Source organism: Haliaeetus albicilla, chromosome 9 (genome assembly GCF_947461875.1).
Source record: "Haliaeetus albicilla chromosome 9, bHalAlb1.1, whole genome shotgun sequence".
NCBI lineage: Eukaryota > Metazoa > Chordata > Aves > Accipitriformes > Accipitridae > Haliaeetus > Haliaeetus albicilla.
In genome coordinates this window covers 28,968,749-28,989,916 of record NC_091491.1, presented here as the reverse complement: position 1 = coordinate 28,989,916, position 21,168 = coordinate 28,968,749, and the positions used below count along the sequence as shown (strand labels likewise).

The 21,168-nt window shown below is 38.8% G+C and overlaps 1 protein-coding gene across 1 annotated transcript in view; it reads right to left on the bottom strand.

Moving 5' to 3' along the window:
- The window catches only part of CPB1 (carboxypeptidase B1), a 36,344-nt gene extending 16,090 nt beyond the window's left edge, over positions 1–20,254 (bottom strand). The window contains 5 exon segments of the mRNA XM_069793038.1: positions 461–747; positions 1,976–2,058; positions 2,982–3,103; positions 4,734–4,809; positions 20,196–20,254. Of these exon segments, the coding sequence (XP_069649139.1) occupies positions 461–747; positions 1,976–2,058; positions 2,982–3,103; positions 4,734–4,809; positions 20,196–20,254 (627 nt within the window).
- Positions 20,255–21,168: the final 914 nt, after the last annotated feature.

Sequence of the window (21,168 nt, the reverse complement as noted above, 5' to 3'; positions counted from 1 at the left end):
GTGTGAAGAGTGACATGGTCAGGATTACATGTCAGGAAAAATGAGCATGGCTGTGAAAAAAGGAGGGAGGACGGGAGAGCTTACGGTGGAAGATGAAGAGCTAGAATTGGGGCAGGGAATGGAATCAAGTTCTTTAGCAGAGGAGATGGGAGGAGGAGTGAAAAGGAAAGAGCAAATTAGTAGTGAAGCATGTCAGCCTGGTCATTGGATTTCTGCCAAAGTTTCTTTGCAGCACTGGGAGCAGAAGTAGAGGAGATAGCTGTAGGGGGATGGGTTATACAGATTAACTCTGTAATGAGCAATAAAGGAGAAGAGGAAGGAGAGTTTAGAGAAGGAGTTATCATATTAATGGATGGAACAGAAGAGGAAAAGGGAAGAAGGCTGAAAGCATATCAGAAGTAATTTTGACCACAGAGGCTAAGGTACCGAGCTGATAAAGTGGTAAACTTTTAGACTTTACCATTTCCCAGCTGTTGTACTTTTCATAGCTGTGTCTGGTGGTACGAGCTTTGCTGTCAAACTGGGCGTCCAGTGCAGCCTGCAGGTTGTCAGTCAGAACTCTGCAATAAGGCACCATGAAAAGTGTGAAGAGAAACATACAACTTGCTAGCAGGAAAATAAGCACCAAGTAGACATTTTGGGGTCTTCCTGGAATTAAGTCTGCATGGATTGTGAAGTAAAATTGGGGGGCTGATTTATGCATTTGAAAATAAGGTATATTAGGTTCAAGTTTCAACCTACTTCTGCCTCAGCCTTGCCACCAGAATGATCAGGGAGCAATAGGTTCCTCCTGATTAGCACCTGCCTACTTACTCCCATACTAACAAACCTCCAGGGTGCCAACAGTTTGGTTTAGGAAGAATAGCAATGCTGAGACAGAGTGTGTGTAGAAAATGAGCTCTGGGCTAACCTCATGTTGCCAGGTTGCCTCTGCCTCAATAGGAAAAGGTCCCTCTCTTGAACTTGGAGCACTCCAGGAGGGTTAGACTGCAGCAACGTAACATCCCCATGCAGCAACCCAGAGATTTTTGCGTAATGAAATTCTCTGTCAAACCAAGCTTCCAAAGTTTAAGTGTGGTTTGGCAGCTCTACTGCAGATGGCATTATCCATCCTACAAGCTACTTTACTGCAAGTGAGGTGGGTTATTAAAGTGGAACACACAATGGCAACCAGCATCCTGTCTGGATTGGTTGGATCTCTCCTGTTCATCTTTCCCTGGGGCTGATACAAAGGCACAGCTCATCATCGAGTATACTCTTGAGGACCTTTTGCTTGTACTTCAACCTTGGCTATCAAAAAATGAAGTCCTCTTGTTTTTCCAGTGCTTGTCTTAACATTCTTACAAATCTTACTCATCCAGGATATGTCCTTGATCGTTTGTGATTTGGATAGAAGAGCAGGAGGCCAGTTTGTGAGGCACCACCAGCCTTCAGAACAAACAGTGCAAATGACTACATTGACATGATGTCATGGCACCGCAGCTGCACTTCAAAAGAATTGTAACAGCTTGGGTTGTCACAAGGACACTCCACTCAAGTTTGTCAGGGACGCCTTCCAGACATTATGGCCTTTGTTGCAATCAAAAGATTTGTGCATAGACCTGAGGGAGTTTATGAATATTATAGGAAAAAACTAACACAGGAGTAACTCCTCCTTTGCCAAAGAGGAAATTCCACTGAAATTGGATTCCTGTGCTGTATGTGGGTTGTGGCATTATTGAAAATTATTTCTTCTAGAGTGTTTTTAGATTCTGTTCCCCCAGCAACATCCAAATCAGACATGGTTAATGTGAAGCCAGTGAGTTTAGGGATGGATTATCCTTGGATTTAGCAGATCATAAAAGTTATGTTACATGAGAACTGTGTGGTGACCAATGAAGGAGTTTGGTCTAGTGGCAACCACACTGGGGCTGAGAGACAAAAACTCTCCACTCAGCCAAAAGCAGTTGTAAGAATTTGATCAAGTAATACTGACTTTCAGTGTCCGAGTACATGATGTTGACAGAATATCCATTACACGTTGAAGAAGCTTGATAATCAAGCTGGGCTGAGCCAATGCTGAGGTGGAAGTAAAGGAGAAATGAAGACAGAGAACACCACTCCAGCCCAAAGTCAACTTCTCATCCTCGGTTAATGCTTGCATAGTGACTGGAAGATATGAAGTATAAGCAGTTGCCTGGTCTTGCTCTTTTCTTCTTACTCTCCCATTAGTGCTACTCACTACAATGCTTCCTTTCTCAGGGATGTGTAATATGGCAGTGTGGCCTATTCCCACCACTTATGCTGCAGTTGTATTTGGGCATGGAAACTCCGGGCTTTTTTTACTTCTGGGTAATATACTTACGAAATATTTAGGACAATTAAGAGCTCTCTCTCTGGAGAAATCCTTACCATTGATCTGCTGTGTGACTTGAGTAAGCCCAAGGCCACCCTGGGAATCTGTTCTCCTCACTTCCTTGGCCTTTCACCTGGCAACTGTCGTCTTTTTGTCACCAGGTGGGTTTTTTTGCCCCTCTAGCTGTTGTTCTACAGCTTAGAGAACTCAGTGGGGAGCCCTTCATGGTGGCTCTTGGGGCTCACCATTTTCTGGCTTCAGTTCCCTGACACTATTATGCAAACACATCTGGTGTACTTTCTGGCTCTTTCTAGACCTTTGCTGCTGTTTTGTCTTTAGTGGGAAATCTTTCTGGTCCCCTCCATACCCCAGCCTTGTGTACTGCAGTGAGCTTTTACCTTGGGGAAATTCCTGGCAGTAAGTCTTTGCTTCCTGTCTCTTAGTCTATCAACATTTCACCTCACCCCATTAACGCAGAGCAGCTACACTCCATTTGAACTGCCATAGGAAAGCTGAACCCAGGCATCCACAGGAGGGATGAAGTTTGTGACAGGAAGATCAGTTGACCAATATGAAAAGATCAAACAGATGTTCAGCATTATTTAATCTTCTATTCACAATACAGTATTGAGAACAAACTTATCTATACTCTGCTCCACTTTCTTTCAAAAGATCTTCAACCTCAAAAGACTTGTCAGCTTCAACTCAGAAATCAACCTGCATTTTTGGCCTTACCAGTGTGACAGAGTGTGGCTGCCAAAAGGCAACCTGAAAGAAGGCCAAATGAATACATAAACAAATAAATACATACATATGGCTGTGATTTTTAGGTGGGTGTATGTGTGATGTTGATTGTGATTAATGTACCAAATTTCATTCCTATCCTATTACACTGACCCAATCTTGCTTGCCAGAAGTATCAACCTAAATTTTAACTGGAAATTGATTAAGAAGATTTTATTAGGCTCTGCAATCTATATGGCAGAATTCTGGAGATGGCAGTGACAGTTTCACAAATGCCAAGTATTCTACAGCATGTGAGTGCATACAGACTTGTGAATATTATAACTTCTTTCATTCTTTGTACAGATTTCATTGGAGGTTTTTGCCTATAAGTCTTAGACAGAAATGGACTCCTGACTCAGTAGCAGAGGGACGCTACATGAATACTTTACATAAATCAGCTGGGAAAGACTGTTGTCTGTATGAGTGCTTTTAAAACTCAGTTCATTAATGTTGGTATGAGGAATCTCAGCCTTCAGAAGATGTTTAGTTCAGCATGGATAAACGACAGTGCTATTACTATTTCACCTATTTTTTCTGAAGTCAGCTTCTAGACCTCTGGATTTAGCACCCTATTAAAGGCCAATGAAAGCAAAGCTTCTTCACCAACCTAATGCCTTTTCAGCCTTTCATCTTGTGAATGTAAAGGAAATTGGGTCTGGTGGGTGTATTAATGAACTATGTGTCTTCAAGTGAGATGACTATTCCAGGATATACTACTACATCAGTCCTGACTGATTGCTTTGTATAACAATGGTAGTTCAGGGATCTTTGCTTTGCTTAAAAGAAAAAGATCAATCCCTTTATACTACACAATTAAAAGCAAGCATGGTATATTAATTTTCTTAATATTGGCAGCACCATTCTAATAGTATATTCTTCTACAGGACACTGTTCCAGCATGCTATACTAGTCTGTTGATGATGGTTCTCCACATCTGTACTTCATTAAAAATACCATCCTTTCATCCTACAGATAATGGTGTCTTTTTCACCAACAGCTATTTTACAACATCAAAGCTGAAAAGAAATATTGAAAACACATTTGCTGTCTTTATTGTTTTTCCTCATGTCATTGTGTCATCATATATCTACATCAAGGTCAGTAAGAAACATGCAGCTTGGTTGGAGAGAAAGGAAGCTTTAAAGGAAAGTCAGAGAAGAAAATATGACATGAGAGACTAGAGGCCAAAGAAAAGTTCAATTTGTTGGGAGTATGGATTTTTAGATTATTTACATGAACAAAATGTTTTGCCTATAATGGTAAAAGTTCTGGTAGTTGGAATTTCCATGTTTTATCTAATACATTCTTGAAAGCACCCCACAGTGAATACAGCATTTCAGATTAACTTATTCTATTAATAAATTCTGGCACTTCGATATTCAGACTGCATTAGCCAGACTTTCTAGGAAGGTCTTGGAATGTATTTGCATAGCTCTAACTTTATCACCTTGTCCTGTTCCTTCTGAGGAAACACTCCAGCTGACTTGAATGGAATCAAGATTAGGTCTTTAATTCAGTAGCATGATTTTTCTTTTTTAAGATATATGTTAGTTGAACAAAAGGAGAAATTTTCCTTTCAAATGCAATATAGCCCCTTCCCCAAGTTCTTTACCTGCATGTTGCTGGCAAGGGAATTGATGATTTCCACCTGCTCATCATTCTGCAGAATCACATGAAACACCTTCTGCCTGAAAGGGGAGAAGAAGATTGGATTTGAAACAGGTAAGTCAATTGAAAGGCTTTTGCTCATGCAGAAGAAATTGTGCAAATATAAAACTTGATGTCTGTTCTTACCCATCAAAAGCAAGATGCTGCTGGTGAGCAGAAACAGCTGAGAAACCTATGAGAACCAAGAGCACCCACATTTTTTTTAAAGAAAAAACCCAAGTTTTCAGTTCTTCTATGTTGCTTTCATAACCTGTTTTGTCCTGCTTTTTATCAATTATACACCAGAACAACCCACTGATTAACTGACAGATTATTCCCTTGGCCTTGTTTTATTTGCATACTATTTAAAATGTGTGTTTTACTCCACACCTGTGAAGACAGCTGAAAGTCTCAAGGGGGGCTGGCTAGAGAATCTTGCTACTTGAGCTGGATAAACTCTTGATATGAGAAAGTGACTGTAATTTACCTTGTTCTGTTGTATTTGAATTTTGATTAATTTTTTTTTTTTTTTTTTTTTGCAATCATTTGGTTGCTGGAGTACAAACTTTATAATACTTTATTGTTACTTTATGTAATGGTAGATGTCTATCAGATCTTGTTGCAGTGTGACTGGTCTTAATCACACAGCATTGCTCCTCTTCCTATAATATGGAGATGACTCTGAATAATATGGGGGTGACTCTGACAAAGGAAGAGGAACCAGAGTTGGGATGTACCAATTATCTTGTTTTTCCCCAACAGAGGAGAAAAGTACTGAATTTGTTCTTTGCTCAGTAACTTCACTGAAACTTCTAAGTCAGGTGTCTGCAGAACTGAGAGTGTAGAAATTTCTAGTCACAGCAGAGTTGTACATATACTGCACATAATACATTCATTGATTCTTGCATGTTCTCTAATTTAATCATGTAAGGATCAGAGGTAAATATCTTTTAAATCAAGCACTACTGTGGCCATTACATGTAGGGCAAGAACATTAAATGAAATGTAGTCATACAAAAGTATTTTTAGCTTTACCTTTTGTGTTGTGGCTAAACTATCTGAGAAACAATAGTGTGTTTGCATCACTGCACTTGCATCTGTTTAGTTTTCATTAATGAGTACTTGGCATTAAATGTAACATTAATTGTCTGTTGATGCTGTGTCCTGAGGTGACTGATGTTTTCGACAGGGAGCCTCTAAATGAATCAGTGTGTAAATATATAAAGAATGCAATTTATGAGCTCAGTTCTGTCTTCTGTTGTGCGTAAGTGACCAGACTAATTGAAGGGGTTCAGACACAGATAATCTTGAAGATGTTCTTTGATGCCATGTCTCCTATTTTGCAGCAATCTACATATATGCATATCATATTCATCTCAGATTAAAAGACATAGTCACAGTTGCAAAGTGCAGAAATTTGAATTGTCAATGACCATTTTAAGAATGAATGTGGTATCAGACTCTGCACCTGACTTTTTATGAAATTCTCTGATATCAATTCAGTAAAGCTACAGTAGCCTTATGTAAAGAATACCTAGAAATATATTTTTTAAATCAATATACCAAAAATGCAGCTGTTTATGCTTAACAGTATGACCCATGATGAATATGTTCCTAAAAGGAGACTCCAAAACTGCACTGAGCCTATTTATCCAAAACTGTCTTTGCCATATCATAGGGTTTGAACTTACTTTACAATTAATGACCTAATTTGTAGCACTGCAGGCTCTTGCCCAGAAATAATCTTACTTAGAGTCAAGTTTCCTAAGAAGGATGACAGCAGGAGTTATTCTGACAGAGTGCCAAAACAATACTGCAAAGTCTTCAGAAGTTTTGATTTTATGATGATAGCATCTACGGTATCAGATAAAATGGTCTGATCCCATGAACACTGCTAAGACAATAATGTGGAGATGATCAAGCCCAGATCTTGCAGTGAATAAATGATCACAAGAAGTAATCAAACAAATTGCAGATGTCACCATTCCCTGTTGAGCACTGAGAAGCATCTTGGAAATAGAAGACTGCCAGATTTCAATGCTTGAGTTTACTTTTAAGAAATTCTTTGCTTTTTCATGCAGTTGGAGATGATGGGGTTTTTTTTGTTGCATGGGTTTTTTCTCCAAACAATCACTGATGCAGCATTATTGCCATCAACTACTGAGCTGGCAAGCATTACTGAATACTATAATTTCTAATGGCAGTCTTTGCTGTTTCCATCCCAGACCAGGTCAGAAAAAAACAATGACCTGGAATCCTACCTAAGTGATTTATTTTGCATCTCAGGATTAATGGTTATTTGTCATATTATCTCATAAACTAGCTCTAAATATTGTCTTGTTTTTCTAACTGTATAATATAAATGTTTAATATTTGTATGATAAAGTTGCAACATAAGGATAAATGAAATAGCAAATTAAATTTGTTTAAGCCATCTGTTCTTTTTAGCATCTGATTACATGCCAAGAGCACATCAGTTGGCCATGGCTGAGTAAACGTTGGCCTTTACTACTTAACACTGAGTGCAGAGGCTAGTATTAGCTATATCTTTGAAAAGATTCATAAGGAAGATGTAAATTTTTTTAATAAAACCAGCTGAATCCCAAAAGGACAGTGTGTAGTAATTTTCTTTAGGACATGTATTTTGTCTTACATTTCAGGTGAGCACAGCTGAAAAGAAATGTTAGCTATTGCAATTTTGTTGCAGTTGTTTGCTTTTTTGATTATTAAAAATAAAGCCTCCTATGATGTTGTCACTCACAAAGAGTATTCCCTGTCTTTAGTGACATGAGCTGTAAAAAGCTTTGATGCTAATAATTGGCTATATTCCAGCTGAAATTCATTTTTGTAGTAATTTCTTATTTCAGTTTTAGGAATAGAAATACTCTGGTACTCCTCTTTGAAAAGCTTATGAAGGCTAACTGCAGACTGATAAAAGGAAAAAATACACTTCAATGTTAGCATTTCAGAAGCATCCTTTATCCTGTGAAGCCTTTCATCCCATTTGTTATCAAACCAAGTCCACAAGTCTGAGGATAAATAATGTCTCTTTTTCTGGGAGTTTCAGTAGATACAGATTTTCTGAATCAGATAGTTTGCTGAGCTATATTTTAAAAAGTCTGCTATCTTTTAGTCACAATATATTGTCAGTTCTTATAAACCTTATATGACAAAATTATCTTCTCAATATTGTTTGATATCTATTATGTTCCAAAAGATCAGTGAGAAACTCCTCAATGCCCAATCTTAACACTGCTTATGTATGTAATGTAGCAAAATGCTAACATGTGCCTCAGACCAGCCACATGTGTTTGAATTATAGGGACCCTCTTATCACCATTTATTTGTTAAGGTAATATGTGCTAACCTTAGTTTTGAAGAGTATTACTATTGAATATATTCTGAAGACCTTTGAAAGTACTTTGAAGAGGCCAGGATCAGCAGAATCTGCTATCCAGCATGTGCTCCAAGCTTTCTTGGTACTTTCTCTGTATTTATATATTATTAATATTGCATTTTTTAATTCATCAAAGGCTTTTTCAACTTTAGGGCTCTGGGACTTGCTCATATCCTACTGTTTTGGTAGCTATGTGTAGGTATCTTCATATCTTCCTTTTTTTTTTTTTCCCCTTCCACATTTGCAGATGCTACTTAACATCTGAACAGGAACTGGATAAGGAGAGGAAAGAATGGGTGTGATGAGATCTAGGGTACGGAGCAAAAAAAGGTAGCTCTCATGACTTTGGGATGTGTTTCTACTTCTGCTATTGACTCATCAGCTGAGAAACAGCAAAATCTGTAACTGTTCTTTTGTATGGTCAATGAATTCTTGCCAAGGTATCTCCTGTCAAATAGGTATTATGTTTTTGTCATTGACCTCTAGTAGTCAGGATTAAGACTAAATGTATTGCAGCTTCATTATATGATCAATGCACAGATTGCTTAGTGTTTAGAAAGTATTTTATATCCCTAGCTAGAAGTTGTTGTATACACTATAAACATTCAGATTCTTATTTGCTTGAAAAAAGTGTGAAATATACTAAAATAGAAGCAGTGAGTAAAGGTATTGGGAGTGCCAGAATTCCCAGAAACCAAGCACTGAGAATTTATTTAGTGCCAAACCGAAAAAAGATATTTAATGAAGCAACGAGAAGGACAGATCTCACACCCGTTGATTACGAACATCTTCTGCTTAACTAGCTTGTCCTTGGGATGGGCTTTCTGTCACATATGAGAGTGTGGCGGGTTCTCATACTCAAGCCTATTCCCTGGCACCTGTAAGGCTGGCAGGGTCATGGCAGGACTCAGTGACAGCTCAAAAATACAAAAAAGCATAAGGTTCTTCCCCTTAAAATTTTTAAGGCACTGAGATGAGCATGCAGTATGTAGTAAGGGATCACGCCTACAGTGAAAAGTTCATAATCTAAAAAAGTGCGTGAGTAACTAGACACTGAGTACTCTTAGTAATGGAAGCCAGTTGAAGCTTTCAACTCTCATCTTGCAGTATCTGATGGGCCTAGGATTTTCTCTCCTGGTGTAGATCAGCACAACATTTACACCTATATAATGTCTCCAGCAATGCCAGAACCAGATGCTGCTGAGGCAGTGCTAGAATTATTCTGTAACGAGATACAGGAGTATCTGCCCACTATTGAGACCTCTCCAGGGTATCTAATACGGGTTGTTAGCATGTTGCCTTTCTCAGTATTCCCCTAGTTCCCATTCTGGGCTCTGCAGGGGCTGAAGGTAAATCAAGCTGTCAGTGTGCAATCATCCACCTCCAGTTTTAACAGAAGGATTTAGGCAGACAGATGAATCTCCATTTCATCCAGCTAAATATGATGCAGCTAGTGATGCTATATTGGAGCACAGCAGGATCACCATGAGTGGGAGTAAAGACAGATGATAGATAACATGAGAGTCCAGAATACATAAAAAAAATCAGCAACAAAGGTTCAAGGAAGAGGATGAAATGAGCAGCTTGATTCCACACTTAGGCCTAACTGAAGTTTCTTTTTACAGATTGCTGGGTAATTTACTGTTCTGTTTTGCTTTTTGTATGTGTTGGCCTTCATGGATGATGTAAATCATGAACATTCTTCTTCTCCTGTATAGCTTGTTTTTCATCTGTACACTTGATAGAGTTTGAGGCTTAGTGCTTGGATAGTTACCTTCAGCTCTGAATGATTTTGAAATCAGGTGCCCTTTGCTGAGAGGCAGAAGGTATCAACTGCTTTTATACCTGGGCAAAGGTCAGGGAGTTCTACCATTTCAGAAAAACAAGACCATTTAAAAATGAATAAACTTTGTCTATTCGCATTTATTGAAGTAACCCAAATTCACAAGCTGCAGAAGAAAGTAGAACTCTACTATAACTAGATAGAACTTTAGCTAATTCTTTGGCTTCCTCCCCAACAAAACATATACATTAAAACATCATTAAAATTAGTTCCCTTCTTACTTTCTACAGGAGTTTGGAGTTAGATTTCATATGTCATATTGTAAAAAGGAAAAAACAACGTGGTTCCTAGTTGATCAGAAGAATTAATAAAACTCTTCCCAAAGCAATTAATTGGAGTAATAATGTATACTTGGACAACATTATTAAAACACACTAATTGCAAAAACCATAGTAAGAGCTCACTCGTTATAAGAGTATGGGGTAGAAAATTAAGCTGCATGAATTAATCTTGGCACTCTTTGTTCCTCTGTGAACATGTTAAGTAAAAAAAGTTCAAACTGAGGGGAGAATCTGTCTGAATTAAGCAAGTGTATTAGCTATTTGTGAGACATCACAGGGAAAAAATAACAAGAAATCAGATTCATGCTACTGAAGTGTATGGAACCAAATCTGATTGAAGTATGGATTTTTATCTAGGTGAAGAGTTCCTTTTATTCATGGAAGGAAGTCAATGACTCAAGATAAAACTGGACTTCTCAAGAGATGAATAATTTGCTGTTTTTCAGTAAACAGTAGGTTTTACGGGACAGAGAAAAACATACAGAATGCAAACAATTTCATCATGTAGCCATAGTCTAATCTCACTTTCATGAATTTATCTGGAAATTAGTTCAGTTGCACGCATCTCTATTAAACTTGTATGAAAAGGACCTTAACAAAGCAAAAAAGAAGCAGGCTGCAGAACATAAAACAACAACATTCTTGGGAAATATTTTTGTCTGTACAAATGTTTAGGCATCAGAGGAAATGTTTAGGCATCTGAGATAAGATAGCCGCTTTAAATTCAGTGTCCAGATTCTGCTGTTTTACAGTCGGATGTTTAAATTCAATCATTTTGCTTTTTTGCTTGGTAGAGCATGATTGAAACAATATTATTTTTGTCAACTTGATTGGAAACAATTTGTAAAACTCTACTTTGTAATACTGGTATTTCAAATGCTGGGACCATGCAGGTCCAGTTTTAGGCAGAAGCTTTTTTGCTACTAATTTATCTCTGCTTCTTACTTACATTTCTCTGCACTTCTCGGCTTCCAACTCTGAAATCAGATCTGCTGGGAAGCAGTGAAGGAGGAGTAGAGAGAGACCATGCTTTGATCCCCTGCCTCTTGAAACATCACAGCTACCTGAAATCCTTGCATTTTCTGTGAATTATTTAAAACATTTTCTCAAAAAAAGATATATTTTGATGTGGAAATGTTGCTGTAGTGCTTCATGGAAATGGTAGAGAAGGTATCCCAAGGCCCTGTGCTGTATTCTGCAGCCAGTATGTCACACCCGTGATGTTCTGTGACTAAGGACTCCAGAGATGCAGTGCAGCAGCTCAGCTGCTGGTTTGGTGCAAATGTCATCAGAAGATCTGGTACAAGAGCCTGGCCAGATAGAAAAAAAAACCATATTAAAAAATAAAAAAATACAGAATATAAAATCTATTTTAAATACAAAAATACTTTTTTTTTTTCCTATAAAACCCCATAATTTTCCTACCTTGAGATGTTTCATAGGGAAAGATGAAGTTCCTTCCCCACTGTGGTTAGCTGGTTTTTACTACTATGCAACAGAGTGCTTGTAGACGGGTTGAGGAATTTTTTTCTCTTCTTTTGCTGCCAAAGATTTTTCTACCTAAGCAAAGCTGCCTCTTGGTTTGTTCGTTATGTTGCTCACATTTGACTTTGCCTTCTCACTGGAAGGCTTACAACAGAATATATAAAGTTTAGGATTTTGCTTGTTTCTGATTCATACATAGTTTTTAATTAGATATTTGCTTTCTTTATGCTGCCTTTGTCCCAGCCTGTTTTCTGAATTAGCTACATTGCTGGAACTTCTCACATGTTTGAAGACACTGGTAATCATTATTCACTCCAGGAAAATAAGAACAGGTTGTGATGTTCAATACCCGCCCCCCCTCACTGAATAACAAGCTTCTGGTGCTTGAACTGAGAAGTTTTCTTAGGGCTAAATACTAGAAATAAAATCCAGTAAGGTTGTCAGTCATATCCCAGTACCCTTGAGATGCAGAAACTTTCTCCTTTCCCTCTGGCCCTTTTAAGGTCTTTAGATTGATGCTTCAGCATGTGCTAATGGAAAGCCCTGTTCTTCATGAGTGATGCATGTGGAGCAAGCCAATGGGGTGTACATTATATGAGAGACACAGACCATTTTTACATTTAGCAGGCATGAAAAGTATCCTTGAGATGTTTATGCAATCCCAGAATAAGCCTTCCAAATTATGTTAAATGTAGAAGTATTTAAGATTAAAGGAGAGGTCATTTTTTTATTACTTGCTTTACTGGCAGTTAACACTTGATTTAAACTTGGAACTGCAGGGTTGAATTTGTTAGAAAGATTCATCATACTTTCAGTAAATGAAAATATTTATTAATGGAACATATAATATTTGGATTTTAATTTTAAAAATTATTTTATTTATTTATGTTTAAGGTTTACAGTTCTTGTGATATATAGGCAAGGGCTGTTATATATTCAGTGGCAGTGTAATTTGTAGGCAAGGGGGTTGACTAACAGCACTGATGAAAGAATACCTAGGCCCAAGGGAAAAAAAATCTGCTTCTCCTTATCCTACTGCTGTTCTCTGATTTCCATGTTGAATGAAAAATCCGATAAGGATTCATGGGTCCTGCAGTGCAGAACTCCATGATGTTTTATAGAGGAGTGGATTTATAGACTTTCTAAGACTTTTTACAGATGGAAAGCCCTTGGATGTCTTCAAGGTGAGTTGCTGTTCATACTTTTATCCTGGTAGTTTTTAGGGGTCTATTGGGATAGTGACATTTCCAAACCCATATAAATCCTCTGCACTAATAAATGAAGCACAGAGCAGTGTTGCCTAATATCTCAGGCTCTTGAGCTCTTGAGGCCATGTGGTGCAGGGCAAAGCAATGCAGATTTGCTAGCTAAGTCTTGATGAAAGCTTGCTGCAGGTTTTTCTGCAGATTCAGGGTAACTGTTAACATGCCTGCTGAAACTGATCTATTAAAGGTTGCTGTAATGTGTATGCTCTGCATTTCCATTGTATGGTCTGGCAGAAGTGAGACAATTACTCTGACTTAGCGCTTTCCTATCAGTAAAATGAGATATCTGAGCTGAAAAAGTGTTGTTTGTGAAACCCAACATTTTAGGTAAAATGTGGCATCAGCAGGTTCATGGAAAAGCCATGGTTCAAATTGGGTGGCAAAGCCGTTCAGCCAACATGCTAAACAGAAAATTTAGAAACAGTCTTTAAAAACTTAAGCTGATGAGTTCCAGCTGGATTTTCTTTATCCCCTGGCTGATCAGATGTAAAACAGAGATAAGAAATTTTGAAGGCATGATAAGAAGTGGGAAGCCGGGTTGAGAATAAGAGGTGATTGGGAGACTGAGATTAGAAAAGTCTCATTCTGTCTCTACTGCACTATCAGCAGACTTTCACTTAATTAGTGGATGCAGTTCTGTGCAAAAAAATGTAGTTGTTGTTAGCAAAGGTTTTATATTTGCATGCTCAGATACTCTGCAAGGTGTGTGTTCTCATATTTACTTACTGTATGTATAAGTATTATTTAAATAAATACTCCTTTAAACTGCCAGAACAGAATAAAAGCTGGGGAAAAAAAAAAAAGTCATTTACAGACCTCCAGGATGTTCAATGTACCCCAAAATTTGGTCATATATTCATTTCCCTTGATATTCCAGATTAATGAATGCACCAAAATCAGGAGCTGTGTAATGCAGTTTGCCAGGGGAACAGGATCTTCGTGCTTCAAAACCAGGCTTGCTCCTTGCTTTCTCAGGCATCATACTGTGTTATCCTGTTCTCAAACATATCAAGTGCCACCTCAGGTCTGTTTAGCCTGGTGCTCCCACTACTCCTGTTGGAAAACTGTTTCTGATCATCGCTCTTCTGATGGTTGGAAACTGCCTTTTAATTTATAACTTTAATTTGTTCATGATAAGCTGATACTCAATTATTCATGTACCAGCATTATCCCTTAACTTTAGAGGAGCTTCATTTTCCTCTCTGTGGTGTATTTATGAGGAATAATCCTATCTCAGCTCAGATTTTATTTAGCCAGACTAAACAACCAAAGCATTTGCTGGATTAAACAAGCCTTTTTATTTATTTATTTATTTTTATAAGACAGACGTACACTCCATTCCTCACTGTCTTGCTCTGTGCTGTTTCAGTCTCAACTCTTGCTCCTAACTGTGGCTAACCAAACTAGCATTTCAGAGGAGGAACCACTAGAAACTTTACTCAATAGCATCAGTGCTTTCCTAACTCGTGACATTACTTCATGTCACACATTGTAGCATTGCAATGGCTTTCTCATGATGGATTGCATCAGGAACTTATGAACAGCTTGGTTTTGACCACAGCTGAAACAAGTATATTTCTGCAGAGCAACAGCGTCTTGATCAGCTGATAGAGAACATGTAGGGCTGAGTGTTTTAGTCAATCTTGTACTTTAATCTTTTCTGTAGTTAAGTGACACTTTACCTAGCTCATTACTTCAAAATGGTCACTATAACTTCCATTTTATAATCACATGGGCACACAAGAAATTTCCTGTAAAAGTTGGGTTTAGGCTTGAGAATTTAAATGCAAACCCACCAAAACGTTCAAAATTATTGGTACGAAGCGAGAGGAATGGGACTGCAGTACTTCCTTTATCAAACACCTATTTAAAGGCATGTATATATTTCTTTATGAAATGTGAAAAAAATATAGTACTTGTAGGGAAAATGTTTGTTTGTGGGTTTGGTTGTTTTTTGTTTTTTTTTTTTTTCCAGATTTACATTCTCAGCCTCAAAGTTCATGAATCAAAAGTGACTAGTTTGCTTACTGGAAATAATTCTGGATCAAGTTAAGAATTCTATGCAGAATGAAAGATGAGAGAATGACTTTTTAATCAACTTTCTCCTTCATTACCTTCCAAGATGTGACCTTAACATCCAAAATAGTTAAAACTGTGATCTTCCTAACTGTCATATTTCATTAAATTCTGATGGCGTGAGTGGTGGGTGGGTGGGAGGTGGATCACTTTGTTATAAGAAAGATTTGTCACATTTTACAAGGAAGTTGCTTGGAAGAAAAAACATTTCTTTTGAACCATTTTGTAGTACTCATTCTTTGAAGCTCATTCTTGTCTCTTCATAGCCGCAAAAGAAAGGAAATACCTGCTTACTCATTCTTCTCATACCTACTAGGTGAGCAAATCCTGATTTAGTCATTGCACTCCACTGCAGATGCACAGGAGTGTGTGGTGGAGCTGTTCACTTAAATGGCTGGTTTACTGCTGCTTCTTCTCTGGCACCAAAGAACCACAGAAAATATTGGGAAGACAGATTGGAAGTCAGAGGCATCCCAGACCTACTAACAGCAGTACAATGAAGACTGGAGACCTTGAATGATAATAAAACAACTGAGTTGGTAAAAATTCCACTGATGAAGCTCTCATGTGGAACATACTGTGTCTACAATGTTACAGGTCATTTCCTTTGCCTTTCTCTATAAACATGTTTTTCAAATTGGTTTCAAGTTGGTCCAGCTGCTTCAAGCACAGTATATTGAAAGCATATTAATATGACAGATAACTAGCAGCTGTTGTTGGAAAATTGACAAAGCAAAGGGTAGATGTTGCTTTGGAGGATGAACTTGTACTTTCAGGCAAAACATCTTCCTCGATATTTTGCTTCCCTATGAGTTTTTCATTGCAAAGGCTGGGCCAGTGACACTAAGAGGTCACATTCTTTCCAGATACAGCTCTAGCAAATGTAGCCGTGCCTTATAAGAGGCAGATATGCTGATGGACTCATTGTTCAAGGCACTGAATGACAGAGAAAATGTGTTCTTAATCTCTCTGCAGTTGCTCTCTCTGTTAAAGAAGATACTGTCATCTGTTAACCCTGCTTCTGATTTATTCCTATCCATAGAAGTATTTCTGTATTGAAGATTTGGCGATAGTGTATGTAGCAATACGCATGCTCCTGATGAAAGTCTGTGTTCCAGAGGTGATCTAATCCATTTAACCATGTTTCTTCAATTCAGTCTTTGTTTTAATTTCCCCCTCTCCCCCAAATACAGTTTGGTTAAAACAGAGTAAATCTACACTTTTCATGACTAAAAGAAATATCATTTTCCTTTCTAACCATGGGGGGGGGGTGTGTGTGTGTGTGTTTCTTGTCTAAAACCCTGCATGCTTGGCCTGAGAAGGAGAGAAAAACACCACAATCCATTTAAGTGGCACCATTACATTCTTATTTTGTATTTAGATCTATCAAGACACGTACTGCTTCAAGTTTATTGCTGTTACGATCCTACAAATTTCACACAATTCACATCATTGCCTGTAGCTGTCAAATACCATACAGCTTCCTTAATAAGAGAGAATAAACATACACGTACTTTGATCTACTTCACTGCTGCAAAGTTTAAAATGCACTCTGAGAGCTTTTCACAGGTTTTCAAAAAACAGTTACTGAAAGGAGTAATTACAAAAGTAGTAATTTTCTGACTGATGTTATTTTTCTATAATTGAGAGTTAGGTGGTAAGAGCATTATATTTCTTTGTATTTTTTTCCCCACAGTGTAGTCTACAAGGACTTTTGATTTATACCATTTTTCTTTTATAATTCACTCTGCCCAGAGGAACTGCAGTCAGGCAGAAGCCTAGGAGACTGGAAGAATCCAGACAAGCTATGGAAGCATATATAAACAACATGACAAGCAGAAAGCATTAAAAAAAAAAATAGAAAAATCTGCATTTCAAATAGACTTGCATCAGGAGTTCTTAAGCTCGTTTCTGGGCTAGGCCACATGGTTAGAGAAAGATTGCCTTGTGTAGTCTGTTTCCACCCATGTAAAAATTGTGCTGACCTTCATTCCTTTCATAATTTTCTAGCATTACAGCAGCAATTACTTACACGGAAAAAGGGTTTAATGTATGCTATACTTTTTTAAATGCCGTTTAGCATCTGGAAACTTGGAGGAAAGCGTCTGCTTCCTAGGGACCACATTTTGAGAAGTGCTGACTTAGGCCACAATCCCATGCAGTCACAAGGATGCAACTGTACAGAGCATTTTGCAGATTAATACAGGGGGCTATATGTTACAAGTTGATTTTTTTAAGTTGCATTAATACTATTTCAGGTACTTATTTGCTTTTTTTCCCCATTTGTCCCAAATTGCACATTAATAAAATAGCTGTTTAAGGTTTATGCCCTTTTAGGAAAAATGTGATCGTGTTGTTATGAAGTAGCCCAGTGCTGAGAAAAAGGAAAAATTTTTTGTTTAAAAAGAAAAATTGAAGTTCTCTAAATAACAGATGTGAAACTTTTTTTTTACTTTTTTTGTCTTAGCTGCTCTGAAGTCTTGTTTTGATATCATTCAGAACTAAATTCTTTCAGATTGTTTTTAACTCTTAGATCCTGAAAGGAGTAATTTCTGATTTGTTTGCCAGCTAGACCAATTTTTTAAGGCTGGTGGAGAGAAGGAAGTCATATTTTACATGTAGGGTCAAATAACTCATAGGTTTTGTAATCTAAGAACATTCTTCATTGCAAATCCACAAGGTTTGAAGAATTTTATACTCTTTGCAGGTCTCTAGCATCAATGTTTCCAAGGTTTTACAAACTCTTCAGGGAAAATGATGAACCCTGTAAAACACATGTGTTCACAATACAAACGGTTCATCATAAATATAAGTCACTGTGACTCATGCCTCTTTTAGAATGTACAAATAACAGCATAAAGCAGAGTCTCTCCTGCTATCTTTGAACTGTATATCCTGCTATCAGAGCTGTAAGCTGTTTGGTGGGACAGTGCAAGTCCTGAAAGAGTCAAAGGTAGTTCAAGAGTATTGATCTTAATGATTTCCTGTGAAACAATACCTATTAGAGGAATACCATCCCAAAGGACAAGAAGCCAAAAACCATCTCAAATTGTGCTGAAGCTCTGCCAAGGCCTTTTCTAATTGTTCCAAGCTTATCACGGGCTGTATTTGTCTGCTATAAATTAATGTTGTCAGTAACGTGAACTGCTGTCGTGGTTTAACCCCAGCCAGCAACTAAGCACCACACAGCCACTCGCTCACTTCTGCCCCACCCAGTAGGATGGGGAGGAGAATTGAAAAAAAGAAGTAAAACTTGTGGGTTGAGATAAGAATGGTTTAATAACTAAAGTAAAATAAAATACAATAATAACAATTATTAATAATAATGATAATAATAATGAAAAGGAACATAACAAAACAAAAAAAAAAAAGAGAGAGAAATAAAACCCAAGAAAAGACATGTGATGAACAATGCGATTGCTCACCACCTGCTCACCGATGCCCAAGCAGCGATCCATCCCTCCTGGCCAACTCCCTCCAGTTTATGTATTGAGCATGACGTCCTGTGGTATGGAATATCCCTTTGGCTGGTTTGGGTCAGCTGTCCTGGCTGTGCTCCCTCCCAGCTTCTGGTACACCTGATTGCTGACAGAGCATGGGAAACCGAAAAATACTTGACTTAGGATAAGCACTATTTATCAACAACTAAAACATTAGTGTGTTATCAACATCATTCTCACACTAAATCCAAAACACTGTACCAGCTACTAAGAAGAAAATTAACTCCATCCCAGCCAAAACCAGGACAACTGTGACCTTAGCATAAGGCCAACACTATTTCTAATGAACGGCAGAGTTTGTCTGCTGTTATGAACAGTAGCAAGAATTGAGAAATCTGAAGCTGATGTCTAATAAGTGAATTTTTCCATCAGTTTGCCCTCTGCCTCAGAAGTAGCCTCTAAACTGGTAGAAAGTTTCTCAGAAGTTAGCTAGTCCATCACTTTGACCCAAAGCTGGATAACCTGTGTCATTCCTGATAGCTATCCAAACTACCTGTTCCTACAATTTTCCAGTGCTACAGATGCCAAAATTTCCCCTCATAGGTGTTGCAAAAAGAAATTATAACATTTTGAAAAAAGCTGTTTACAAATGGATAAAAGTGGTTGAACTTTGAAACGTGGAAACCAAGTCTGGTTTCTAGTCTAACGAGCCAAGAAGAAAATGGTAAAGGGGCGTAGCTACGAGTTCAGGGCTGTAAATACCCCATTTGACCTGCCTGCTGAGTTTTATCACTAGGCCAAACCAGCCTGCACTGCACATTTCTTCCCTTCCTGTTTTTTTAATGCTTATCAGGTGGACTGTCTAGGTTTGGGAGAAACCTTTGCTTTATCTTTAATCACCTTAAACTTCCAACTAAACTCAGACTTGCCCCCAGATGAGACTGCGTCTTAAAAAGCAGCTAGATGCTAAAATGGGACTGAAAGTATTTTGGCAACCCCAACCAAAGCACTCCCTCGTTATGAATTCTGAAGTGTGATTTATGTAGGATGCAACGCTAGTGTTAGGTAAGCTTGTGTGGAAAACTTTTATATCCCGGTCTCTGCTACAGCCAGCTCTTGGCCCCAGAGACCACTACCAGACTAACTTCAAGCCTCTCAGCTTTTATTCTTTCAGGATTGGGCCTGGTGAGGGGTACCAGGGTCAGACACGGCCTAGGACGGCCAGGCAGGGCTGTGGAGGCAGGTACAGGCTGGGGACAGGCTAGGCTGGGGCAGGACTGGAGATCAGTGTCCTTCAGTATCACTGGGGCTGGGACAGACGGCTCCAGGCTGGGCTGAAATGGGGTCCTGGGGCAAAGGTAGGGCGGAGAGGTCCCAGGTGGTGCTCATCAGGGTTGTTAAGGCCCATAAGTGTCCTCCAGGCCCTGAGGTTGCTTCCCCAGGAGCCAGGCTGTAGCCTGGGGCCTGTCCTGGGGCAGAGCCCTCTCAGGAGCTGCATGGCAGAGCACAGCAGCCAGGCCGCCGCTCTCCTCTGTGGCCGGGTGCCCCTGTTTGGGCTGGGGTCTCTGAGGGTCCTGTGCTGGATGGAAAACAAACTCTTTGTGCTGGGGGGGAAGCGAAAGACTGGTGTGACTGCCTACCCCTTCAGCTGGGGGCTTGTGTCCGGCCGCAGGACTAATGCCGCGGCCTTGCTGGCCATCGGCCACCCGACAGCGAGAGGACAGTGCTACTTTCTGGGGTAAGCTGATGGTTTGCGGGCTTTGACGTGACAGAATTATGAAGAGCTCCTTGCCCTTTGTGCTAGCTGATAAATGAAGAGACAGTCTCATTTCATGTTTTATTGGTCAGTGTCCTGATGAAAGTGCAAATGTGATATCTGTGAGCTGTGTCCAACGCAGGGAACGTGAGCTCTGCCAGCAGAGAAGTTACACTGGCTGGGTTTGTCCGTGCATCTGTAAGAATTCATATTGCAAGGATTATGCTTGTTGGGCCAGGAAAGAAAGTATGCGGCCAAATCCTGATCTCAATTGCACGTGTGCAGCTCCCAAGGCAGTAGGGCTGCATCCTGGCTCAGCACATGGCCTAATGAGGTCTTGCATGATTGCAAATAATGTGGATGGCACACTGGAGAGCAAGCGAACAACTGTTCCTTGTTTTGCTGTGCTCTCTGCACTGCAGCATCTGTTTTGCTTCATCATTTTTTAAAAGAAAACCACAAATATTTTTCACTAGGGAGCTGATAAATAACACTGCTTACATTTTTTAAAAAGTTTTAGGGGGGATAAAAGTGATTCTTCTGGTGTATAAAGTCCTTATGTTTGGATTTGAGCATTAATTCACAGATTGTCTCTTATTATTTTGTTCCCAGCTTAGCAAATCCTATGGGGTATTCTCCCTCAGGAAATCACATGGAGTGATGTCTTAGCTTGATTTATTTTTATTTGTGCATCTAACTTTGCACAGAATTGTCTTTCACAGCAGTGCTTTTTTATGGAGAATTGTATTTCTTGGAAAATTCGACAAACTGGGGTGTATTTAACAATTTGTCAATGAAACTTTAAATGAAATTTGTTACGACTGTGGATGTACTTGATACGGGGTTGATGGATGTGA